The sequence below is a fragment of the Triticum urartu genome, chromosome 7A, assembly GCF_056163025.1.
Source record: "Triticum urartu cultivar PI428250 chromosome 7A, HENAU_Tu73, whole genome shotgun sequence".
Classification (NCBI taxonomy): Eukaryota; Viridiplantae; Streptophyta; class Magnoliopsida; order Poales; family Poaceae; genus Triticum; species Triticum urartu.
This window is the reverse complement of record NC_141879.1, coordinates 9008874-9031295: the sequence shown is the minus strand read 5'-3', so window position 1 is coordinate 9031295 and position 22422 is coordinate 9008874. Positions and strand designations below refer to the sequence as shown.

At 47.2% G+C, this 22422-nt stretch overlaps 3 protein-coding genes across 3 annotated transcripts; 2 read left to right on the top strand and 1 right to left on the bottom strand.

The window, feature by feature from the left end:
- The first annotated feature begins 8435 nt into the window (after positions 1-8435).
- On the top strand, positions 8436-12091 carry LOC147956830 (scarecrow-like protein 6). Its single transcript, XM_087538145.1, has 2 exons — positions 8436-10320; positions 11394-12091. Exon 1 carries the CDS (start codon positions 8541-8543, stop codon positions 10284-10286), a length of 1746 nt encoding a protein of 581 aa, XP_087394271.1. The 5' UTR covers positions 8436-8540; the 3' UTR covers positions 10287-10320; positions 11394-12091.
- Positions 12092-13242: 1151 nt separating this feature from the next.
- LOC147956829 (Ribosomal protein L9/RNase H1) lies at positions 13243-16081 on the bottom strand. Its single transcript, XM_087538146.1, has 6 exons — positions 15856-16081; positions 15403-15537; positions 14924-14986; positions 14011-14073; positions 13823-13894; positions 13243-13744 (listed from the first exon to the last, which is right to left on the bottom strand). The coding sequence occupies exons 1-6, from the start codon at positions 15973-15975 to the stop codon at positions 13580-13582; spliced, it is 618 nt and encodes a 205-aa protein (XP_087394272.1). The 5' UTR covers positions 15976-16081; the 3' UTR covers positions 13243-13579.
- Positions 16082-17615: 1534 nt separating this feature from the next.
- LOC125528367 (protein NPG1-like) lies at positions 17616-21115 on the top strand. Its single transcript, XM_048692841.2, has 5 exons — positions 17616-17948; positions 18732-18933; positions 19085-20277; positions 20375-20522; positions 20602-21115. Exons 1-5 carry the CDS (start codon positions 17787-17789, stop codon positions 20919-20921), a joined length of 2025 nt encoding a protein of 674 aa, XP_048548798.2. The 5' UTR covers positions 17616-17786; the 3' UTR covers positions 20922-21115.
- The last annotated feature ends 1307 nt before the right edge of the window (positions 21116-22422 follow it).

Here is a 22422-nt window from a genome sequence, read left to right as displayed (position 1 = left end):
CAAAAACTAATAGTAGCAAAAGTGAAATGTCAAATTCTAGAGTGGCAAAAGCAAAGTGGTCAAAAGGTAGAGTGGCAAAAACAAAATTTTCTCTTTGTTCGATGGGCTGGCCCAGTCCTGCGTCCCCCTTGTGCGTCGGGCTCCTGTTTTGACACAAAATGCGTCATATAGGAGGTACCACACGTGGCACTAGATGGCGAGACCAACTTGGCAGGGCTGCTGCTCTGCAGACTGATCCAAGTGCGCTTCCAATGATTCTGATGAACTGGGCCAACAAAGGAGCAAGGTGACCCAGCCCAATAAGCGCTTCCAATGATTCTGCCAGCCCAACTACCGCCAACAATTGTTTTATTCGGTCGAGTCTACTTACACCGCTACATTGGTCGAGTTTGCCATTTCACGCTAAACTGATTTGTTGCCATTTGTTTGCTTGCTTGCAATTGTAGTGGACAAGTCAAGTCAGATTAGTATTTTTTTTATTAAGTCTGATTAGTATTAATTTTTTGCGATGAATCTGATCAGTATTATAGGAAGTATGAACAATTTTCGTCATGGGATGCGTCCACCGAGCCCTAGCTTCCGCGGATAGTACGTATATCCTAAAGAAAAGGAGAAATAAAATCTACTTCTCTAGATATTCAAAATGAGGTTCATACTCACACATGCTCTTGGGTAAAACGTAAATTCACAACAAAGAATTTGAAATAAAAATAGCCTTACTATTTCGGTGTGTTAATGCTCAACATATTGTTTTAGAAAGAACTCTATGGAAAATGATTTGAACATTTATTTATTTTCACGCCCCATTGGTCACCCCTCTCCCCGTCTTTCTCCTTAATCCAAAAAACATTTCGTGTTTAATTTTAGACCGATTAGTATTACTCTTATTGCATGAACACTGAATATATGGGTAGAGCATATTTGATCCAAATTCTAGGTTAATTCAAAATTTTCAAATATTTATACCATCTTTTCTTCAATGTAGACGGGTGCGGCAACACGCTCTTTTATGTTCTAGTCCATATTGCAACATGCAACACAAAAGCTATGTAGTACGTACTAACCTAAAACTAGCCTATACTACTCATTGCCGAAGATGTATATGACCTCCGTGTCGGTAGTGCTGGGCGGACAGACCTCGTTGTCCTTGGCTCCCACCCGCTGCTCCAGCTCCTCGTTAGACTCCATGTCTACGAAGCGGGCGTCGTTCCCCGCATGTGTCTTGCAAAGGAAGCCACGGTTGGCTCTACCTTTGTCTCCAAGTGGATGGAATCGAGGATGGCCTGCTGCTCCGCCGGCTCCTTCGCTTGGACGACCCCGTCCGGCAACGCCTCGACCACGCCAAAGCCGGCTGCTGGAGGCAGCGGATCCGTGTCGCCTTCATCCTCTTCCTCCTACTACGGATCTTGCTCTGCCATGTTCGCGTCCGACGCTTGCTCCTGCTCCTGCTCTGACTCCAACGAGTCTGGTAGCAGCAGGCCGACTGTAATCCGGGCTTTGCGCCTGACCCGTATCTCCTCTAAGACCTCCAACTGTGCTCCGGAGTGAGCATGGTGTACGTGGTGAGACACTAGCGGGCGCGAGTGGATTGGACGGTGGTGGCGCGAAGGGGAGGGAGAGGGGAAATGGGATGGGCTAGGGTTGGGGGTGCCACAATTTGGCTTTTTTGTGAACCTTTTTTCAAATTAATTAACTTTCTCCAAATAGGAACCTTTTCAAAACCACATAACATTTTTTCAAAATCCATGAACTTTTTTTTGAATCCGCAATTTTTTTTCAATGCATGACCATTTTCATATATGTAAACTTCTTTTAATTTTGTGAACTTTTTTCAAAATCCGCAAAATGATTATTTTCAAAATCCATGATTTGTTTTATATTTTTTGAATTTTTTTATATGCTGACGTTTTTTGTAATTTTATGATTTTTTTTAAGTTTGTCTTATTTTCAGTGTTACAATTTTTTCAATTACTTTGATAGTCAATGGTCGATGGATAACTGGTCAACGATCATAAACTCCAAGTGTGAGCCTTTCAACCGTCCACCTAGCAGCAATCCAGTGAAGGCCTACTTATCAACCCACGAAGAATAGCTGGGCCGGCCCATCATGCGCGCGTGGGCTAATTGGCTTAAGTAGCGGTCATGGCGCTGGTTAAGACCTCTCAAGGAAGATAGAGTATGTTGCCAGGCAGCCCTATGTCTCGCGAAATCACTAATTGAGGAGTACTCCTTTCAAAGATCACTCCCCACTCCCGGGTTGTGACAAGTGGCGCACTACATGTGCGCCACTTGACGCAACCTGTCCGTTCTCCTTTTTTCGTAGATCCGTTTATTCAAAAGTTTTATCTCTTAAACCGTGCGTCCAAATCCTGAACCGTTTTCATCGTTGGGTTCCTCGTGTCGAGGTCTTCAAAGCAAGATCCCATGTTGATAGGTTTTGCGAAACTTTTCTTATACAAAAAAAAACTGACGAAATATGTTAAATGTGTATCAAAAAAATGTTGACCATGTGTTGGAAAAATGTTAAACTTGCATTCTAAAATGTTAAATGCGTATAACAAAATTGTTGAACATGTATTAAAAAGTGTTAAACTTGTATTGGAAAAATGTTAAATGTGTATTGAAACAATGTGTAACTTGTATTTGAAAAATGATAAATTTGTATAGAAAAAACAGTTGACCATGTATGCAATCCATGCATTAAAATGTTAAACTTGTATAAACAAATGCTGACCATGTATTACAGAAATGTTTAATTTTTATTGAAAAACTGTTAGACATGTATTAGAAAAATGTTGTTGACATGTATTAGAAAAATGAAGAATAACAACCAAAAGAACAAAGATAACTGAGAAAAGAAACAAAATCAAAAAGAAATAAAAAAACAATGAAATAAATGGAAAAGAAGACAAATTAAACTGGGATATAGCATATATGTATGTACCTCGCCAACGTTAATCTCTTTTGCGCCATCTCCACAAACAATTTTACCAAGATAGCCTTCCTCCAGGCGTTCCATCTCCACGGTAGCTTTATCCTGGTGACCACATATATGCTCGACAATTAGCTAGCAGCACAAAATGTGCCGTCAGTGTAAATGACAAGAAACAAAACTTACGGTTTCCACTTTGCAAAGAACTTTCTTTTTTTACGAGAAAATTTTCGACCTATTCATCTTCAATCATGGCAGTACAACGAATACCAGAAATAATAAAAATTACATCCAGATCTATAGACCACCTAGCGACGATTATCAGCACTGAAGCGAGCCGAAGGCGCCCCGCCGTCATCGCCCCTCCATTGCCGGAGTCGGGCACAACCTGTTGTAGTAGACAGTTGGGAAGTCGTCGTGCTAAGGCCCCGTAGGACCAGCGCACCAGAACAACAACCGCCACAGATGAAGAATAACGTAGATCAGAAAGATCCAATCCGAAGACACGCGAACGTAGACGAACAACGACGAGATCTAAGCAAATCCACCAACGGTGCTAGACGTGCCGCCGGAACGGGGACTAGGCGGGGAGACCTTTATTCCATCTTCAGGGAGCCGCCGCCGTCTCGTCTTCCTAAGCAGGACACAAACCCTAGCAAAACTGAAAGAAACGATTAAAAACGGAGCCCTCCCGCCGGCCCTTGCCGAGATCCACCGTGCCCCCATGGCCCTAGAGCCACCGGAGAGGAGGCAGACCTGCGGAGCGGCGGCGGGAGGCAGAAACCCTAATTTTTTTGTGGAGGAAGGAGGAGGCGGCGGCTAGCCTTCTCGCTTGATGATTCTACTTTGGCTGGCTAGCTAACCAGCTCTACGTATTGGACGAAGCTCACTTTGCAAAGAACTTCACCAGGTGAAACTTTGTCTCCTTCCTTCTTCACCCACCTTGCAATATTTTCCTACAGGCCATTAAAATTTTCTTTTACACAACAGAGACAATCGAAGAAACACATGCACATTGGTCATGCTTTATGTTTTATCTGTCAGTACTTTATATTTATTTCCCATTTTAGTAAATTACCTCGGTCATAGTAGGGAAAATAGAAGGCATCCCAATTGCCTCATGCGGTGGCAAATCTGAGATGGTATATAACTTCGTTAATAATGTTATATGAAGATATCAACTTCTCTGTATCATCTTATAACTCAAAGCTGGAAATTTTTTAATACACAGATAGCTTGACAAGAGAGAGAGAGAGAGGCTGCAAAATAACACAGAGCAGGTATTGTACTCAAGTAATGCAAATGTCGGTACCATTACTTCATCCTCCCAGGCTCCCACTAATAGAAATCCCATATGTGTAAACATTCCAGCTAGTAGATCTCCATAATAAATGCTTACGTACAGTAGAGAGAGGGAGAGGCGACTTAAAGTAAACCTCATGCCATCTATAGAGGGTGTGCAGTGCAGTTGTAAAACAGCGCCGTTAACTCAAGATTTTGGCATCATCGTTGTCATACAAAATTAAAATAGTACTAATAACAGAGCTGTCATTGTTTACACGGGTGATGTTGATGGCTACTCTACTGCATGTGCAAACAAATAGTACTGCTCAATTTTTTTATGATGAGGAGAAAAGAAACGAACATGTTGCAAGCTGAGCTAAGACCTGAGGGGATGGAGGTTGATTTGACAGTGGACACGTACGCCCAAACCCCAAAACCCCAAACATTTAAAAAGAAATCTCCAAAATATTCTGAGGGTGTACTGCTACTACCTGTCTCGCCGGCCGGCGGCGGTGGCAAACCAACGAGCGACAGCGCGGCGGCCTCGTTTGGCGAGCCTGCGAGGAAAAGCAGCCCGTCTTATCACCGGCAGGACGGCCCACATGCCAGGCGCCCGTAGGCCAGTTTTCCTTCCTTTCCTTATTTACCAGTGCAGATTTTTGCTGCCATAGCCCCCATAGCCATGGCAGTACAGCACATCGCATCACCATGCATGCATGGCTCGTGCCTCGTGCGTCGTGGGTCGTGGCCATGCCGTCGCCTCAACACATTGACCACGAGGGTGAATATTTTTGTTTTGACCTGATGGGAGTCAATATATTGGCCAAGCTGTGACTCTGATGGATATCATGTGCTCTTATTAGTAGTAGTAACATTTTTGGTTTGTCTTTAGCCACAACAAAAGAAAAAGGAAACGAAATATGTATGTACATGCCCCCTCCCTCCCTCATATCGCTCCCTCCAGGGTGACCAGGGGGCCAACCCCAGCGCCCCGGCCGCCGCCCCCTCCCCCCTCTCCTCCACCTCGTCGTCCTCAGAGACGCGCGCCGGCTAAGCCCGTGCGACGCCGGTGATGGGGATGGCGGGGATCTAGGCTGCAGCCACGCGGTCTAGAAGGACCGGCGGCGCAAGATCGCCCTTCGGTATTCTTCTTTCCCAGTGGTTCGGCGTTGCTTCGGCGTCTTCATGGGGAGGGCGGAGCAGGAGGGGATGTGGCCATGGTTGACTGGTCAGCGGCGCCTCCGGTCAGATCTGATCTGGCCGGTGCCACTGTCGGTGGTGGCCATCTCCTCCGTCGGGGGTGGTCAGCCTGAGGCTGGATGGTCAGATCTTGAGATCTGCCATCTAGTTCCGGATGCGAGTCGGGAAGACATAGTTGTCGGTGAAAACTGAGCCGATGGCGGCATTCTGCGTCGTTACCATGATTAAGGCATCATCGCGTAACTACTGTCGACCCACTTGTGCTGCTCCAAGGGTAACCTTAGGATCTGGTCTTCCAGATCGGACGATGGCCGTACTACGGTGTCGTTTTCTCTATTGTGAGCATCGTTTGTGAAGCAGAGCTGGAAGACAAAGGCATGAGGTGGAGCGGCTTCGTGATGCATGGAGCTTTCACTGGAGATGTAAGTCATGCTTGGCCGACAGGTGCTAGCTGTGTCATGCCTGGTCGGCAGGTGTTACGCACGATATATCTTCCAGAAGCTTCGCGTTTGGACGGACGAGCACAGGGCAGTGGCGTCGACGGATGGACGGACTGGCAAGGATAATGCAAATCACTCTCCCGAAGATGCGTCAGCGGTTCGATGATGATGGCGGCGTCTAAAACGTGTGCATGTGGTGTACGCTTTAGATCTGCTGCATCCGTTGTGGGTTCCGATACGTTATGTGGATGGATCGGCGATGACACCGTTTTTAGATATGGGGAGTGAGAGCACTCCACATTATCGAGTTTTGTAGGTGTAAGTGATGGCTTCGGATGGATTGATGTATGTTCTTGTTATACTTATGTTGAATAATAATAAAGATGGTCATATGCATCGATCGATACAGAAGCCGGGGGTCTTAACCTCCTTTTTCAAAAAAAAAAAAAAATGCCCCCTCCCTCTCCCGACTTGGTTATCTACCTTTTCCTTTGAAGGACGGCGCTCGACCTATCATTAGCATGATGCAATAATATCTTTGATTTGAACAAATCCATATCGAGATTGTAGTCTAAGAATCTTTAGAAATTCCTTTTGTGAGAGACTTCTCAGCACGAAAGGGTTTTGTTTTCTACCAAATCCAACATCTTAAAAAATACACTATATCCTTGGATGGGGGTGTTGATGGGCGGCGGCGATGAATGTATCGGCATCCCTATACATTCTTGACAAGCTTACTAGGTGTTATCGGCACAAGTGGATGAAACGACATTTGGATGTGTTATTTGGAGCAGGATTCTAGCGCCGAGAACCCTTAAGGCTCTTTTGATTCAAAAGATTTCTAACCCAACAACGCCGTCAAAGCACAGGGACCAAGTAAAAAAGACCTTCATTTTTCCACATAAAGGAAAAAAGAAAAGCTACTCTCATTTCTCCTAGCTTTTGATTGGTTATCAATTCACATTTCTTGTGGGCTCATAGTGACCGGCCACATATATTGACCAGCTTGTGATCCCATGTACCAGTAGGATTTTCCCCTTGTCTTTGGCTGCAAAAGAAAAAGGAAAGGGACAAGAATGCTTTCGATTTTTGATTTTTCTTTAAAACCCGACGTCATAGAAATACATACTACACACCGCAAAACAAACGTGTGCAAAAACCGAAGGTGTGACGCTTGTTGGATCCAGTAGAGGGCAGCGGACGTGATCCAGAAATAAAATGCATGGCGTTGGCGTGGTGTCCGCAAACAAGCGGGTTCCCCTCCCGTGGCAAAACACACAACGAAAGTGACCATTTGCAGGTAGTACGTGGGAAGCAAGGCCTGAGTACTACACAAAGCTAACTGTAATGGCCTGCACAATTTGTACGTGACACTGCCGGACCGGTGCAACATTTCTTTTTTGGGACCGGGGAAGGGCCTCGAAGGACCTAGACTCACATGATCACGTCAAATAAAACATCTTACGAAAGGAGCCGTCTACAAAAGCAAAATTACAACCGCTCCAAAAATTATGCAAACAGCACCCCGGATCATGAAACTAGGTTGCTATCCCGTCATTTCTAAAGGCAGGGGGCATAAGATTTAACGGCTTTATTCTTCAATAAGTGGTTAGTGATGTGCCCATCGGTCGGCAGTGAGGCGGACTTTGTCAATCTCAATACCCGCCGGTCCATTTTATGGAAGGTGTTCATAGGGGTCAGGCATGCATGCATGCATGCAGATTCATAGAGGTGTATGTGTTAGTTATGTACTGTGTTTTGGAAGAAAAAAAATAGAAAGTGCACTCTAGTAAGCATCGTAGCTCTAGAACTAGCTGTGAATCTAGCATGGCAGTGGAGGATAGGCTTAAAACATCAAGTTCCTAAGCCTAATTAACAAATACATTATAATTGTTGCATGTAAAATACCTCAATGTAGTGGTCATGTGGTATATTTAGCTGAAATAGGATTTTCGGAGGGTAGGCTTATATTAAGGCTATTGAAGCCCCCATAGTAGAATCGCCACTCTTTAGAACATGGGTTTGTTGAATTGGACTAGTACGTCCGGCGTTCGATCCAGCCCTTCCCTTCCCCCACCATGACGACTATGAGAGATATGAGGGGGAGGTGAACCAAGCTCCAGATATAGGAAGCCCTGTGAGCTTACCGAGGCCAAAATAGTCATTGACGTCTAGATCCGACCGTAACTCGCTTGCACTGGAACCCTTCTCCCCGTCGACATATCGCCAGTCGCCATAGAGGCACCTCCAACTACTTGTCTACTACAACTATATACAGGGAAGACCCGGGCTCCCCTCCCACTCCCATTTCGGCCGACGAGACCATCGGAGGAGGGGAGAACTTGGCTACCCTCAAAGAAGAAAGAAAAGTGAATTCGCCGGTGCAAGCTGCAAAGGCTACTACCTGAGTTGCAAGTTGTGTTGCAACCATGCACAATCACCACTCTCTTGGAGGAAAAAGAAACCAAAAAAGAAGAAGAAAGAAAAGCCTTTTCTCTCCTTCCCCTTCCAAGAGGGCATTCATCGGCCCATTCATTTCAGATTTCACTCCTCACTCTCACTCAGTCACTAGCCCGAGGTCCCCATCTCCAGCCGACCCGACCCGAGCTGAGCTCCATCCACCCATCATCCATGGTGATGGTGCCAAGGAGGAGGACATAAAAGAGCATTCGACACAAAAACAAATGGTGGCCAAGAAAGAAAAGGCACCGCATAAGCATACACGCGCACACGCAACGCCACACCACCGCACGCACATACACGCACACCTCCTCCCGTCTCCACTTATGATCACCACCATGTCCTCCTCCTCCTGCAGCGGCCTGGGCGGCGGCGCGGCGGCCAACTCGAAGCGCAAGTCGCCGGAGCCGACGTCGGTGCTGTACAACCGGAGCCCGAGCCCGCCCACCTCCTCCTCCGCGCACTCGTCCGAGCCGCCGCCCATCAGCGCCGAGGACTGGGACGCCGTGCTGCTCTCCTCCGGCGGCTGCGACGACGCCATGGCCGCCGCCGCGCACGGCACCCGGGAGGACAGCTCCTTCCTCCGCTGGATCATGGACGCGGGGTACGCGGACGGCGACGGCGACGCCTTCGGCTTCAAGGGCCCCGCCCCCTTCGACCCCTCCCTCCTGCCCCCGCCCCCTCTCCACCCGCCGCCGTTTGACGAGCGCCGGGAGGAGGCGGAGGAGCACGCCTTCTCGCTCCCGCAGCTCCCGCCGCAGCTCTCCGTCCCGCAGCATCCGCAGCAGGGGCAGGTCCATTTCCCCGTCTCCACCGCAACAGCGCGCGCCGTCGGGGGAGGAGATGGAGATCTCGAGCCCCAGGCGGCGGTGGACGAGCTGCTCGAGGCGGCGCGGCGCGCCGACGCCGGGGACCCCGCTGGCGCGCGCGAGATATTGGCGCGGCTCAATCACCGGCTCCCCTCGCCGCCCGCCCCGCCGGGGCACCCTCCCCTGCTCCGCGCCGCCGCGCTGCTCCGGGACGCGCTCCTGCAGCGCCTCCTCCCTCCGACGCCCGCAGGCGGAAGCTCCGTCCTCTCGCCGCTCGACGTCGCGCTCAAGCTCGCCGCGCACAAGGCCCTGGCGGACGCGTCGCCCACCGTCCAGTTCGCGGGGTTCACGGCCACGCAGGCCTTCCTCGACGCGCTGGGCGCCGGCGCGCGCCGCGTGCACGTCGTGGACTTGGACGTCGGCTTCGGGGGCCACTGGCCGCCGCTCATGCAGGAGCTCGCGCACCACTGGCGCCGCACGGCCGCGCCGTCGACGCCGCCGCCGGCCCTGAAGGTCACGGCATTGGTGTCGCCGGGGTCGAGGCACCCGCTGGAGCTCCACCTCACGCAGGAGAGCCTGGCGCGCTTCGCCGCCGAGCTGGGCATCCCGTTCGAGTTCGCCGCCGTCGCCTTCGACCCCTTCAGCCCCTCGCCGCCGCCGGGCCTGTCCGCGGCGCCCGACGAGGCCGTCGCCGTGCACATCACGGTCGGCACGGAAACCTCCGGGCCGACACCGGCGTCCCTCCGCGTCGTGAAGCAGCTCCGGCCCGCCATCGTGGTGTGCGTGGACCACGGCTGCGACCGCGCGGACCTGCCGCTCCCGAGCCACGCGCTGAACGTGCTCCGCTCCTGCGCCGCGCTCGTCGAGTCGCTCGACACGCCCGGCGCGTCGCTGGACGTGGCGGCCAAGGTGGAGCAGTTCATCCTGCGGCCGAGGGCGGAGCGCCTGGTCACCGGCGGCGAGAAGCTGCCCCCGTGGCAGTCCACGTTCGCGTCGGCCGGGCTCACGCCGCTGCAGCTCAGCAATGCCGCGGAGGCGCAGGCCGAGTGCCTGCTCCGGCGCACGGCCAACCATGGCTTCCACGTCGAGAAGCAGCAGGCGGCGCTGGCGCTCTGGTGGCAGCGGTCGGAGCTGGTGTCGGTGTCGGCATGGCGGTGCTGATCCATCCCCTTGCTTGCAGAGCCTGAGCAGCCCGGTACAGTTGTAGTTCATCTTGTTGCCAAAACTTGAATCTTTCTCAAGTATTACTACTGTAGTAGCCAATCTTGGTGTGTGATATATTACTTACTACTAGCAATTTGAGGCATGAAGAATGGGAATTCGAAATGCCGAAAAACTGTTAACCCCCCAACCCGCGTTTTAATTGTTGATATTGTAATCCTCCAGTGTGATCATTGTGTATTATGCCAGTCATATTTTCAGACTGATTGAAGTTCAAGTCCTTTTTGTTTCTCTCCTCTTTGTAATTATTAAGCTTTTGCCACTGGAAATCAACAAGGATTTTCCAAGCAAAATTGTAGTAAAACAATAGTTCAGTTAAATCCTGTTATAATTTGTAGTAGCAGAGCATATATATGTATGCAACTGATTTATGCTGATTGATTGAAGTGTTCAACAGATCCCTAATTAAACCAGAGTATAGTATGTATGTATGTGTATGCATCAATCAGCCTGCAACTAAGGTTTTATGCTGATTGATGTGACAACTCTAATTCTATAAGATTTTTCTTTGTCCCCTCTGTATTTTCTTTGGAGTAGGACATCAAAGATGAACTGTAGATATGAATGTGATGTGCCTTTATTTACAAGTCAGGTCCATTGTACCAGTACCTTTCACACATCAGGATTTGCATACTGCACACTTGTTTTCTTTCCTCCCATGAATTATCATGTAAGTATGCTTTTCCTCAGCTTGGAAATTGCAATTTACTACACATTGCCACAATTTGAATAGTGTGGGGTTGTTGGGATGGCATGGAAAATGCAACTGTAGCGCGCCAAATACTGAAATTTAGGGTAACATGTATGCTGTATCCTCCTCCTCGTCATCATACCTACTGTTAAACAAGGGAAAGTTTCGGTTGGGGCGTCGTCATCGGCCTTCGATGATGATGTGCATTGCCCTAATCTTGCTTTGCTCTGTTTCGTTAACCAATTAAGGAACATTCTGGAAACAGGTACATGCTTATAGTTAGTAACATGTTTGTTTTTTCAAATGGCATATGAAATGTTGCTGTCACTCAATTCATCTATATGTTTTGCTTTCAGAGTTGCGGTTGGTACGTCGATTTGCAGTTGCTACCAATGGATTATGAGCCAATATTACAAATTTAATTTCTCAAGCAAAGCCTAGATTTCAGCGGAAGTCCGAAGCTGATTTCGCCTGTCCCAGCCAGCAGCCTCTGTATGAAATCCTTTCAGGAGTCGTCGCTATTACCTTTCGGTATCATGATAATACGCCCCGTCCTCTTGCATTCGGCTGCGCAAATGAAGCGCAAGTTCACCTTTGAGCAGTTTCTATATGAAGTTGAGGTTTTCCTTGGAGCCTTCCTGAAGATCATTGCAAGCTGAAGCCTTTCTTGTGACACTTTGATTTGTCTTGCTGGCTGTCCTCATCTCTCACTTTCAGCTTCCATTCACCATAGTACCACCACTAATGGTCTACCACATATGGCTACACAGCTGAGGCCTGAGATGTCATTCTTGTTCTGCCTTGGATGGAAGGCATGAGAGATATTTTTTTAACCTAGCTTGAATTTGGCTCTATCATAGCCAAGCAGCTCCTCAGCAGCCTGTCATCTCTTGTCCACTCCAATGCACCAGCGGCAATTATTTCCTATGATATGATGCAGCAGCAGCAGTAGTAGTATATTGTGCTTAGGGCATGAATCATATGGGTGTCACATGGGGCTTGCCCCTCATCACATGTACACCTCAGTTTCTTATATTTCACTTGGCCCCCTCCACACCCTATCAGCCATGTTGATTTGTATATCTCTGGCTATACATTAGGTGAACTTTCTTATTTCTCTCCTTGTTTGGCTCCACATACCAGCATTAGGTTAGCTTAATCACATGATGCAGCTGAATTGCACATGTTTGTTATTTGCAATGGTGACCTCAAGCTTATGTTTTCCATTTATTTTAGTTTTTTTGGAATGTGACATGTCTGAAAAAAAAATCAATCATTCTTCCAAACTCAACTGATCCATAGAGTGGATCAATCAGACAGGAGTTGGAGGGGGAAAGAAAAGAGGAGATCACATCATGGACCATCCTTTTTGTTTGACTTTTGCTGATAGATAGATGTAACCTGATATTATTTTGTGAAGAGGTTGGAGATTATGACCCCCAAACTAAAATCTCCTAGGACCACAAATCACACCATCTCATCCATATAAGAAGCTTGAGCAGCACCTTAACAATGGAGCACTACTGCTAATTGGGCTGCTGTTTCCTCCCCAAAAGAAGGCATCTCTGTTGCTTCTCAACCCTGATGCCTTGCAGGTGAGATCACCTGCTTTACAGCTTTCTCTTGCTGCATAGGAAAGGTATTTTGCAGTGCTCAAGCAAAGTGAGGATCTGGGCACCCCAGCTCCACATGAAAGTTCATCAGACTGCCAAAGTGCTGATTTTCACTCTTATTTTTTGCACCAGTGCCCTTCTCTTTCAACATTTTGTATTAGCACTTTGGATGCAAAGATAGCCCTTGTCGACGCGTAATTACCGCAATAATTTTTTCAAAGTAATGCCTGGCAAAAAATGGGAAACAAGATTAAGCAGAGATCGCAGAGATCAATGGGTCTCCACTGTCAAGTCAGTGTCAATGTAATTCAGCTCAGATCTTAAAATAGGACCAAGACAATGATTGCCCGGGGTCCATGGATCAACTGATAACCATTCAGTCAAATGGGGGAGATAAGGAAGCACAAAATATGCGTGCGCGAATTAAAGAGCATTTCCACATCAAAGCAAAAGGCCGTCACACGACACGTAGAGCAATATAAGCCGACTAAAACGTCGATGGAGACGGCCATTTTTTCATATGATGATGACGACGCCAAATGAGCATTTCTGAGGAAGCTTTCACTCCCTGCCTCTCCTTTTCAAGGATGCCTTGCACACACAACCTTTCTTTCTTTATATCCATCTCCCCCCTTTCACACCAGGATTGGGCACACTAACAAGTCAAGAATATGATAAAGTCAAACAGCAACAACAATACTAGGCCCCCTACTCCAGGCAAATTATTCACTATTTCTCAACGTTTTTTTGTAGGAACAAAAGGCCCGATCATATCGCCCCGCCCGAGACGATGGCCCAAGCAAATTGTAAAGGGAAAAGGTTGAGTTTGAAGGTCTATTTCAGCGTGTCTCTTCATCCGAAGGCTGAAATGGCCTTTTGGTACCATTCAGCACCTTGGAAGGAGAGCAAAGATCGCCCACCGAAAGTGCTTAGGGTCTCCTGATCTTGACCTTGAGAGTCCATTGTAGCTTGCCTTCTGGGCGTGGTATATCCCTCGGTAAGCGAAGTGGCACCTCAAATTCTCCGAGGGATGACAATGGTGACACCAGGTGTAAATTGTCTGGGTAAATGTTGACGTTGAGTTGCCTCGCCACCTGTTGGTAAAGTTTGATGTTACTACCTACAGATTAATGTTTTTGAATAAATAGCGGATGACAGCGCTGGAGCAGAACCTCAGAAACAATTTCATCCTTCGTTACAGGAGAGCGCAACTCGATCCCTTCGGAGATGAACCGTCTGAACACCTATGAAACATAAATATTTTGATCAGCACTTCTAATAGTGGACAAGATTGTCCATCTGGAACATCAACAAAAGTATGCTGCACCAGGACTCCAAAATTTGGTGGAACCATACTAACCAAGAGAGCATTATCGAGCCGTTTTGCTGCTGCTTGACACTGCTTCAGTTTCTCTTCCGCTTGCTGTTCAAATGGTTGAGTTGAGAAGTAAATGAGTAACATTTTAAAACGAAATGAACTTAAGAGGCCGGTGACTGGGAAAACACATAAAAGATCTGTATTTAACCGAACTGAGAAAACAAGAACTTCAATGTCAGGATTCAGTTACAAAAAATGTTGTTTTAAGTAAGCATCAAAAGGATCTTTTCTATGTACAGTATGAAATGGATGAGCTGGACGATACAGTTGAGAGGACAGCTACTATACTTGTGTATCTGAAAAACAGTATTGGAACAGTGTTGAGTAGCTGGCCACAGTGACAAAAATGAACTTAAGAGGCCCTACATTCTAAACATAATATCTACTTCCTCCGTCCCTAAATATTTGTCTTTCTAGAAATTTCAACAAGTGCCTACATACAGAGCAAAATGAGTGAATCTACACTCTAAAATATGTCTATATACATCCATATGTGGTAGTCCATTTGAAATCTCTAGAAACACAAACATTTAGGAACAGAGGGAGCAGAAGCCAAGAGGTACAAGAAGACTTTTCCAAGGCAACATATTCACTATTTTCAGCACCAGATGTTTAGAGTGGACTCGAAGTGCGTTAACCAAAACAAATCCACCAAAGACGGCTCTGGACTGATATGGTGTTAAATAGCAAACTGAGTTTCAGAGGATGAATAGGAGAGGTCAGTTAGACAGAAATTGTGCACAAATCAACCAAAGACAGCTGTAGGCAAAAGTTCTGTTGAATGGCAAACAGGGTTTCAGAAAAGGAACAGGATAGGTCAGTTAGTTGTGTACTAAGAACTCTCATCTACACTGCAGTTCACGAAAAAGGAAGAACCACTCGGTGCACGACATACCCGAGCATCATCCTCCTCCTTTGAGACTTCTTTGACAACCACCTCCACTTCGCGTTTGTAAAGCTGATCAAACAAATGAGAGACTTGTAAGCCAGCAAAGCAGTAATAGTTTACAATGTAAATATTCTTACGGTAACAGAACTTTACAAGAAGCAAATACTTCAGTGGAGATGAACTAGAATGAACCAAAATAACTTCAGCACCAACTTGCTCACTGAACACAAGTAGCATAGAGTTGTATATAAGCCTATTCTACCAAAGAGCTACTAAGATGCAACAAGTATTGGAGAGCTCGTAAAATTCATTCAATACGCAGATGAAGAACTGATAAACGAACTCTGGAAAGCAGAGCCTCAAAAGCCAGCAGAGTAAGCTAGTAGTTAGTAAGCAAATGCTTGTGAGCCGCGACGGAGCATTCCAAACTGCACGGCCATCGCGGCATGTTTATTTCTATCGGGGAAAAGAAGGGGGAAGCTAACCTTGCTCTGCTCGCGCATGAGTATGGCGAACTTGTCGATGTTGGGGACGGCGAGCATCTTGGGCATGAGGTAGTTGCGGAAGTGCCCCGGCGCCACCTTCACCGTCTCCCCCGCCTTCCCCAGCTTGTCGATCGTCTGAGGTGAACAAGCGATGGGTGATGTCAAAGGTTAGTTCCACTTCCCCGCACAATCTAAAATCTCTAGGGACATTGTTGAAATGAAAGGCCAAAACTGAAGCTTTATCGGTCAAAAATACTACTGCTAGCTTAAAAAGTTTCAGAAATGCTGGAGATTTATCGGTCAAACTGTCGCTGAGGCGGCACCGGCCTCACCGGATCGAAAGCACCCCGCTCGAACTGACCGGAAACGCAAGCGGCTAGCGAGATCGCGGGATGCATCCTGCAGAGGTGGAGGACCGAGCGGAGCGTCGCGGGGGGAGGGGGGGTGGCTTACCGTGGTGAGGATGACCTCGAGCTTGCGGTAGCGGAGGCCGTGGCCGGAGAAGAGGACGGGGTTGGTGGCGGCGGCGCCGAGGCCGTGGCGGCGGAGGAGGGCGGCGCGGGCGGCGGCCATGGTGGAGTAGGGTTCAGGGGAAGGAGGCGACGGGGGCCGGCGGCTGCCACCAACGGGTGCGCGAGTGAGAGTATTGGTGGCTCGGCTTCCCGCCGGACCGGGCCGGTGCCAGGCCAGGCCCGCTAAGGGATCTCCATTTTTTCCTTTGATTTTATTTTTAAAATCCTTCTGCTGCCCAAAAGAATTTGCATTTTGCACTTTCTTGAGCCCTCTTTGATTTTATTTTTTAAATACTTCCGCTGCCATGAAAACTTTGCAGTTTCCACTTTTTTGGATGAGGAAGTCGACCAGAGCGGAAATCTGGAAAAGAGCCAGGGTTCTTCTGCTGGATGCCAACACCCTCTGCAATCCAATAAAATCAAATCAAACATTCAAAATCTCATCAGAATATCAACTTTATGTTTTTTTCTTAAGGCACATAAATGCATTTTTTTGTAACATAAAAGGTTATGTGAGTTTTTAGTCCAATTTGTTTCGTAGTTGGCAGGTTGAAACTCTAGGACTCGGTTATGTGCTATACTCAAGCACCACATGTTACATTTTATTTTGCGCTGAAAATCAAGACATGCATCATTAACTTTCATATTTCATGAAAGTTACAATAGTTAGACCCTCTCCATTTCAATTTCCAAAGATGTAGGATGCAACAATTTCTTTTACCACCAAGACATATTAATATTGTGTGGTTTCCGTGATATGAACTCCCCTATCCCTTGGCGGCTATGGTAAATCTCCCCTCCAGGCTTCATCAATGAGACCGTGGATTCGCCTCCCCTCTACCTGCCGCTCCGACGACTGGTGGCGGGGTTAGGGATCCCGGTGCTTTCGGTCTCGTTAATAGTTTAGGTTAGGTTTTTTTAGTCTTCTTAGGTGTGGCGCTCAGATGGATGGCGGCGCTTTTTCTTGAGTTTGTGTTTCGGTCTCCGATTCTCCTCAAGTTCGTCCATCTGAACGTAATTGAAGGACCTCCGACGTAGATTTCTGTCGTCTCCTTGATACAGTGAGTTTAGTGTTTCTCGTCGTGTGACGAGATTTGTTGTCAGGTGCTTCAGATCTATTGAAGGGTTCAACGGTGACGACTACGACTCTAGGGCACTAGTCCTTACGGGCACATGCATGAAGACTTCCTGACTGTAATCGTATGTTCAAGCCGGCTACAGTAGGGGAACAACGGTAGTGGTCATTCGATGGTGAAGCGGTGTTCTTTGTGGGCAAGCCAAATGATTCTGATTTATTATCAATGTTCACCAGAAAAAACAAAGCACCTTGTTGTTTCAATTTTGCGAAAAATGATTCAAATCTATTATCAATGTTCACCAGAAGAAAAGAAAAATAAAGCATCTTTTGCTTTGCTCTTGAGCAAAAATTCTTTTGAGAGGAAAAAATACACCCTGTTGTTTCTCTTTGCAGCCAAGGACAAAGCATAGGTTACGATCACATCTTGGTCAACATATGTGGCCGTTCAAGATCATCCATGCATGCATTTGTATTGGTGGAGCTAGACAATCTATTTTTAGCTTTTGTCTTAGAAAAAAAATCTATCATTAGCTCGAATTTTCTGGAAAAAATTGTAAGGACTCCCTTAAATTTCTATCGGTATTCCTGATGAACTTTACACGTGGCAACAAGCAGTAGAGAGAGTAGTCGCAAAAGACTAAAAATAGAAGACAGAAAAATTAGCGGAAAAGGGTACGCATGCGAACCGTGGAAGAAGTTGCCGCCTCCGCTTCTCTCCATCGACGACGAAACCGAGCACCTCCCAGCTCGACGAGATCGGGTGCCCGTCGGTGCGATCCCTCTGCTGCAGCGGCATGGCGGAGCCGGAGGACGGCGGCGAGGTCGCCCCTCCTGAGGCGGCGGCCGCGGCGATGAGCGCGGCCGCCCATTCGTCTCCCCTTGCTAAGGAGGAGCCGGCGGCAGCGGCAGAGGCAAAGCCGGCCAGCTCCGGCGAGGCGGTCTCCCTCAACTACGAGGTCCGAAATATCTGAAACTCTTTTATGAATGTTTGTTTGATACGTAGTACGGTGCTTGTCCTATATAATGCTGCTATGATGTGAACTTGGTTTGCAAGAAATTGCCATGTTTGAAGTGTTTGGTCAGTGCCGCCAATGTTATGTCAAATTTCGTATTGCCGGCGATGATGGTGTCAATTCAATTAAGCGATGACTTTGATTGTTCTCACATGAACCGAAAATGTAAAGATGCCAATGTTGGTCGTGGGTTTTTTTTTCAAAAAATATTGTTTGAGAGGCTTTGTGTGGGAAATGTGTTCCTTTCTTGGGGATGTCAAATGCCGAATTGTGATTCCATTTCAGTTCTGGTTCTATTTCATTGATTGGTTTATCCAATTGCGAATTATTCGGCAAGTTTATAAGACATGCACCTTTTTTTGTTCTTTATATATTTGGGTGAGTGAATTATAACACGATGGTGTCAATCAAAATGCTTTTTATTGGGTGAGTGAATTGTGAATAATCTTAATGCCAGTATAGGTAGCAAGATTTTACTGAATGATGTGTAATCATACGGAGAAAGGGACATTTTCTTTGTCCAGATTATGAAGAACTGATCATATTTCTATTCCCATGAACCATGCTATTGATCTCCATTGCAATTATTAATTTCCAAAAATGAAGTTCAAACTTAGCTTAATACATGGAGAATTCCAACCGTCATGCTTTCTCGGGTTTATTACACCAAGTTATTTTTTTGCGGGTTTATTACACCAAGTTCGTTTATACATCTATCGGTAACAGGAAGCGAGAGCTCTCTTAGGAAGGCTGGAATTTCAGAAAGGCAATGTAGAAGATGCACTTTGTGTGTTTGATGGAATAGACCTTCAAGCTGCCATTGAGCGCTTCCAGCCATCATCCTCGAAGAAAACAACAGAAGCTACTCTTGTTCTCGAAGCCATTTACTTGAAAGCATTGTCCCTTCAGAAGCTAGGAAAATCAATAGGTAACAAAATTGCTTTATACCGTTGTTTAAGTTTAAAACAAATTGCTTTAATTGTGTTTTACAAAAATAAATTATCATTTGGAAGTTGTTCTTTTTTTTAGCTTATTCTTTGACTTGTAACAAATTACTGAAATACCTGTTGAACATGCAGAGGCCGCTAAACAATGCAAAAGCGTCATCGATTCTGTTGAAAGTATGTTCAAGAATGGCACTCCTGACATCGAACAGAAGCTACAAGAAACTATCAATAAATCTGTGGAACTTCTCCCAGAGGCCTGGAAAAAAGCTGGCTCTCTTCAGGAAACATTTGCTTCGTACAGACGCGCTCTTCTCAGCCCGTGGAACCTCGACGAGGAATGCATTGCAAGGATTCAAAAGAGATTTGCTGCTTTCTTGTTGTATGGTTGTGTGGAGTGGAGTCCGCCCAGCTCTGGTTCACCAGCTGAAGGCACTTTTGTTCCCAAGACAAATATTGAGGAAGCCATTCTACTCCTCACAACAGTATTGAAGAAGTTTTATCAGGGAAAGACCCACTGGGATCCCTCGGTGATGGAACACTTGACCTACGCATTGTCGATTTGCAGCCGGCCTTCTCTTATTGCAGATCATCTGGAGGAGGTTCTACCTGGGATATATCCTCGGACGGAGAGATGGAACACACTAGCATTTTGCTACTATGGTGTTGCTCAGAAAGAAGTCGCTCTAAATTTCCTGAGGAAGTCCTTGAATAAGCATGAGAACCCAAAAGATACAATGGCATTGCTGTTAGCCGCCAAGATATGTAGCGAGGACTGCCGTCTTGCCTCCGAGGGTGTCGAGTACGCAAGAAGAGCGATTGCAAACACGGAATCATTAGATGTTCATCTGAAGAGCACCGGCCTCCATTTCTTGGGGAGTTGCCTGAGTAAGAAGGCCAAGATTGTTTCATCCGATCACCAAAGAGCTATGTTGCACGCAGAAACTATGAAGTCCCTTACGGAGTCGATGTCTCTTGACCGCTACAACCCAAACCTAATATTCGACATGGGAGTTCAATACGCTGAGCAGCGGAACATGAATGCCGCGCTGAGATGTGCCAAAGAGTTTGTCGACGCGACCGGTGGAGCGGTCTCGAAAGGTTGGAGGTTTCTAGCCCTAGTCCTCTCCGCACAGCAAAGATACTCCGAAGCAGAAGTCGCGACCAATGCCGCGTTAGACGAGACCGCAAAGTGGGACCAAGGGTCACTGCTCAGGATAAAGGCTAAGCTGAAGGTCGCTCAATCGTCGCCCATGGAGGCGGTGGAGGCATACCGGGTCCTCCTTGCTCTTGTTCAGGCCCAGAAGAATTCGCCTAAAAAGGTGGAGGTTTGTTTTCTTAATCAAATGCAGCAAAAAAAAGTACCATCCGTATACTATTTTTCTCTTGGCACTTTCTCCATTAGTTCACATACCGATGCTTCAGGGAGAGGCTGGTGGAGTAACCGAGTTCGAAATCTGGCAAGGTCTTGCAAATCTGTACTCCAGCCTCTCACACACCAGGGACGCCGAGGTATGTTTGCAGAAAGCCACAGCCCTGAAATCGTACTCCGCCGCGACACTCGAAGCCGAAGGTGAGCCGAAAGCTCAGGTCACCAAACCCTTACAAAATTTCACCCCGATCGATGTACGAGTCGATGCAATGCAATGCAGGTTACATGCACGAGGTGCGCAAGGAGAGCAAGGAGGCGATGGCGGCCTACGTGAACGCCTCGGCGACGGAGCTGGATCACGTGTCGTCCAAGGTGGCCATCGGGGCTCTGCTCTCCAAGCAGGGGGGCAAGTACCTCCCGGCGGCGAGGGCCTTCCTCTCGGACGCCCTGAGGGTCGAGCCGACGAACCGGATGGCGTGGCTCAACCTGGGGAAGGTGCACAAGCTCGACGGGAGGATTTCCGACGCCGCCGACTGCTTCCAGGCGGCGGTGATGCTCGAGGAGTCGGATCCCGTGGAGAGTTTTAGGACGCTCTCATGAGATTGTCACAACATACAGGAACTCCTTACTTTTTCTACCCTCCACATTACTCCTCTACTCTCCTTGTTTCTCTCTCTTGTTGTAGTTCAATGCATGTAAAGTTAACCGATGTGTATAGGCACAATTGTTTTGCATATTTATTTATTTTGCCGTGGGACCTGTATTTGCTCATGGAAAGTGTGATGCTTTCAGAAAATGCAAGTGTGATGGCAGCTGAACTGTTACTTGAATTTCGCTTTTACTTGCACTGTTTTAATTTTGTATGAGAATGATGACGCCAAAGCCTTGAGATAACAGCGCTATTTAATTTACACTTCACACTGCACACTCTCTATACTATTGATAGCCTGGGCTTATTTTTTGTTGCCCTCTATACATTCTGCATAGCCTTTTTTTTTGCGAGGGTAAAGAGTTTTGATAGTAATTGTGGACTTATCAGGAAGCTGAACATATATAGCAAATGTATTGTAAAGATGGACCTGCCCTATGCTGTTTTTCATCTTGGCGGAGGACCAGCGGTGGGGAGTGGTTTCGGGGAGGCCGGGGCGGCAAGGCGGCACGGGAGCGCTGCCGGCCGCGGGCGGTGGAGGCCGGCGGTTCGGCCAGTGGTGGCTGGCGGCTCAAGGGGGTGAAGGTTGAAGAAGCACTGTAGGCCTTTGATTTCACATCCACCGGCTCAGAAATCGACTGACCACAAATGAAAATTTTAGCTGACTGATTTCTAGCCATTTCCGTCAACAACACCTGGGTTCTGATTAGTTTCTTCAGGAAAGCTAGAATCAGCTACTGCCTTCAAGAAACAAAAATGGTCGACGGAGGGGGACAGGCCAGAACCATAGAACCATTCGTGTTATCACCCCTGATCACTGCAGTTGTGATGCTTCGGGCGGGAACAAGAATGGACGGAGGAGGACAAGCTGGAGATGGAGGCCGAGCTACAAGCAGCCGGGCATCAAACAACTAAATTTCTCAACCTAAATGGCCCTGTGCCCCTGTCCTAGTGTCGAATTTGAATAGAATGATGCAATCAATTCTTCTGTACCGCTCAAAAGAGTGATAGGATACATAGTTGCATCGCATGCTGGGACACAGATCCTCTGGCTAACCCTGCCTTACCCTGCCTTTGGGTCGCTGACAAGTGGGCCCCACGCTTGGTGGGACCCATGTGTCAGTGTCTCAATGGCAGGTTAGCCAAAGTCAGGGGATCCTCGTCCCACATGCTGATCACCAAAGGAGTACAATCAATATAAGTCGAACGTACTTGAGAACATACACAGGCAAAATAAGACAATTCTTGTAAATTCATCAGTCGCAGGACATGGATTTTATGCATTCTAAAGATATCAACATGAGCTTATAGATGCGGGGGAATGAACAACCAGTTTCACACTATTAGATTTATTTTAGTTAAGCACTCAAGTCAGCACAAGCTAAACCATGCTATAAGCTGGGCATAAGCAGCAAGAACAACCAAACTTGAGGGAAAAGGGCTAAAAAATGA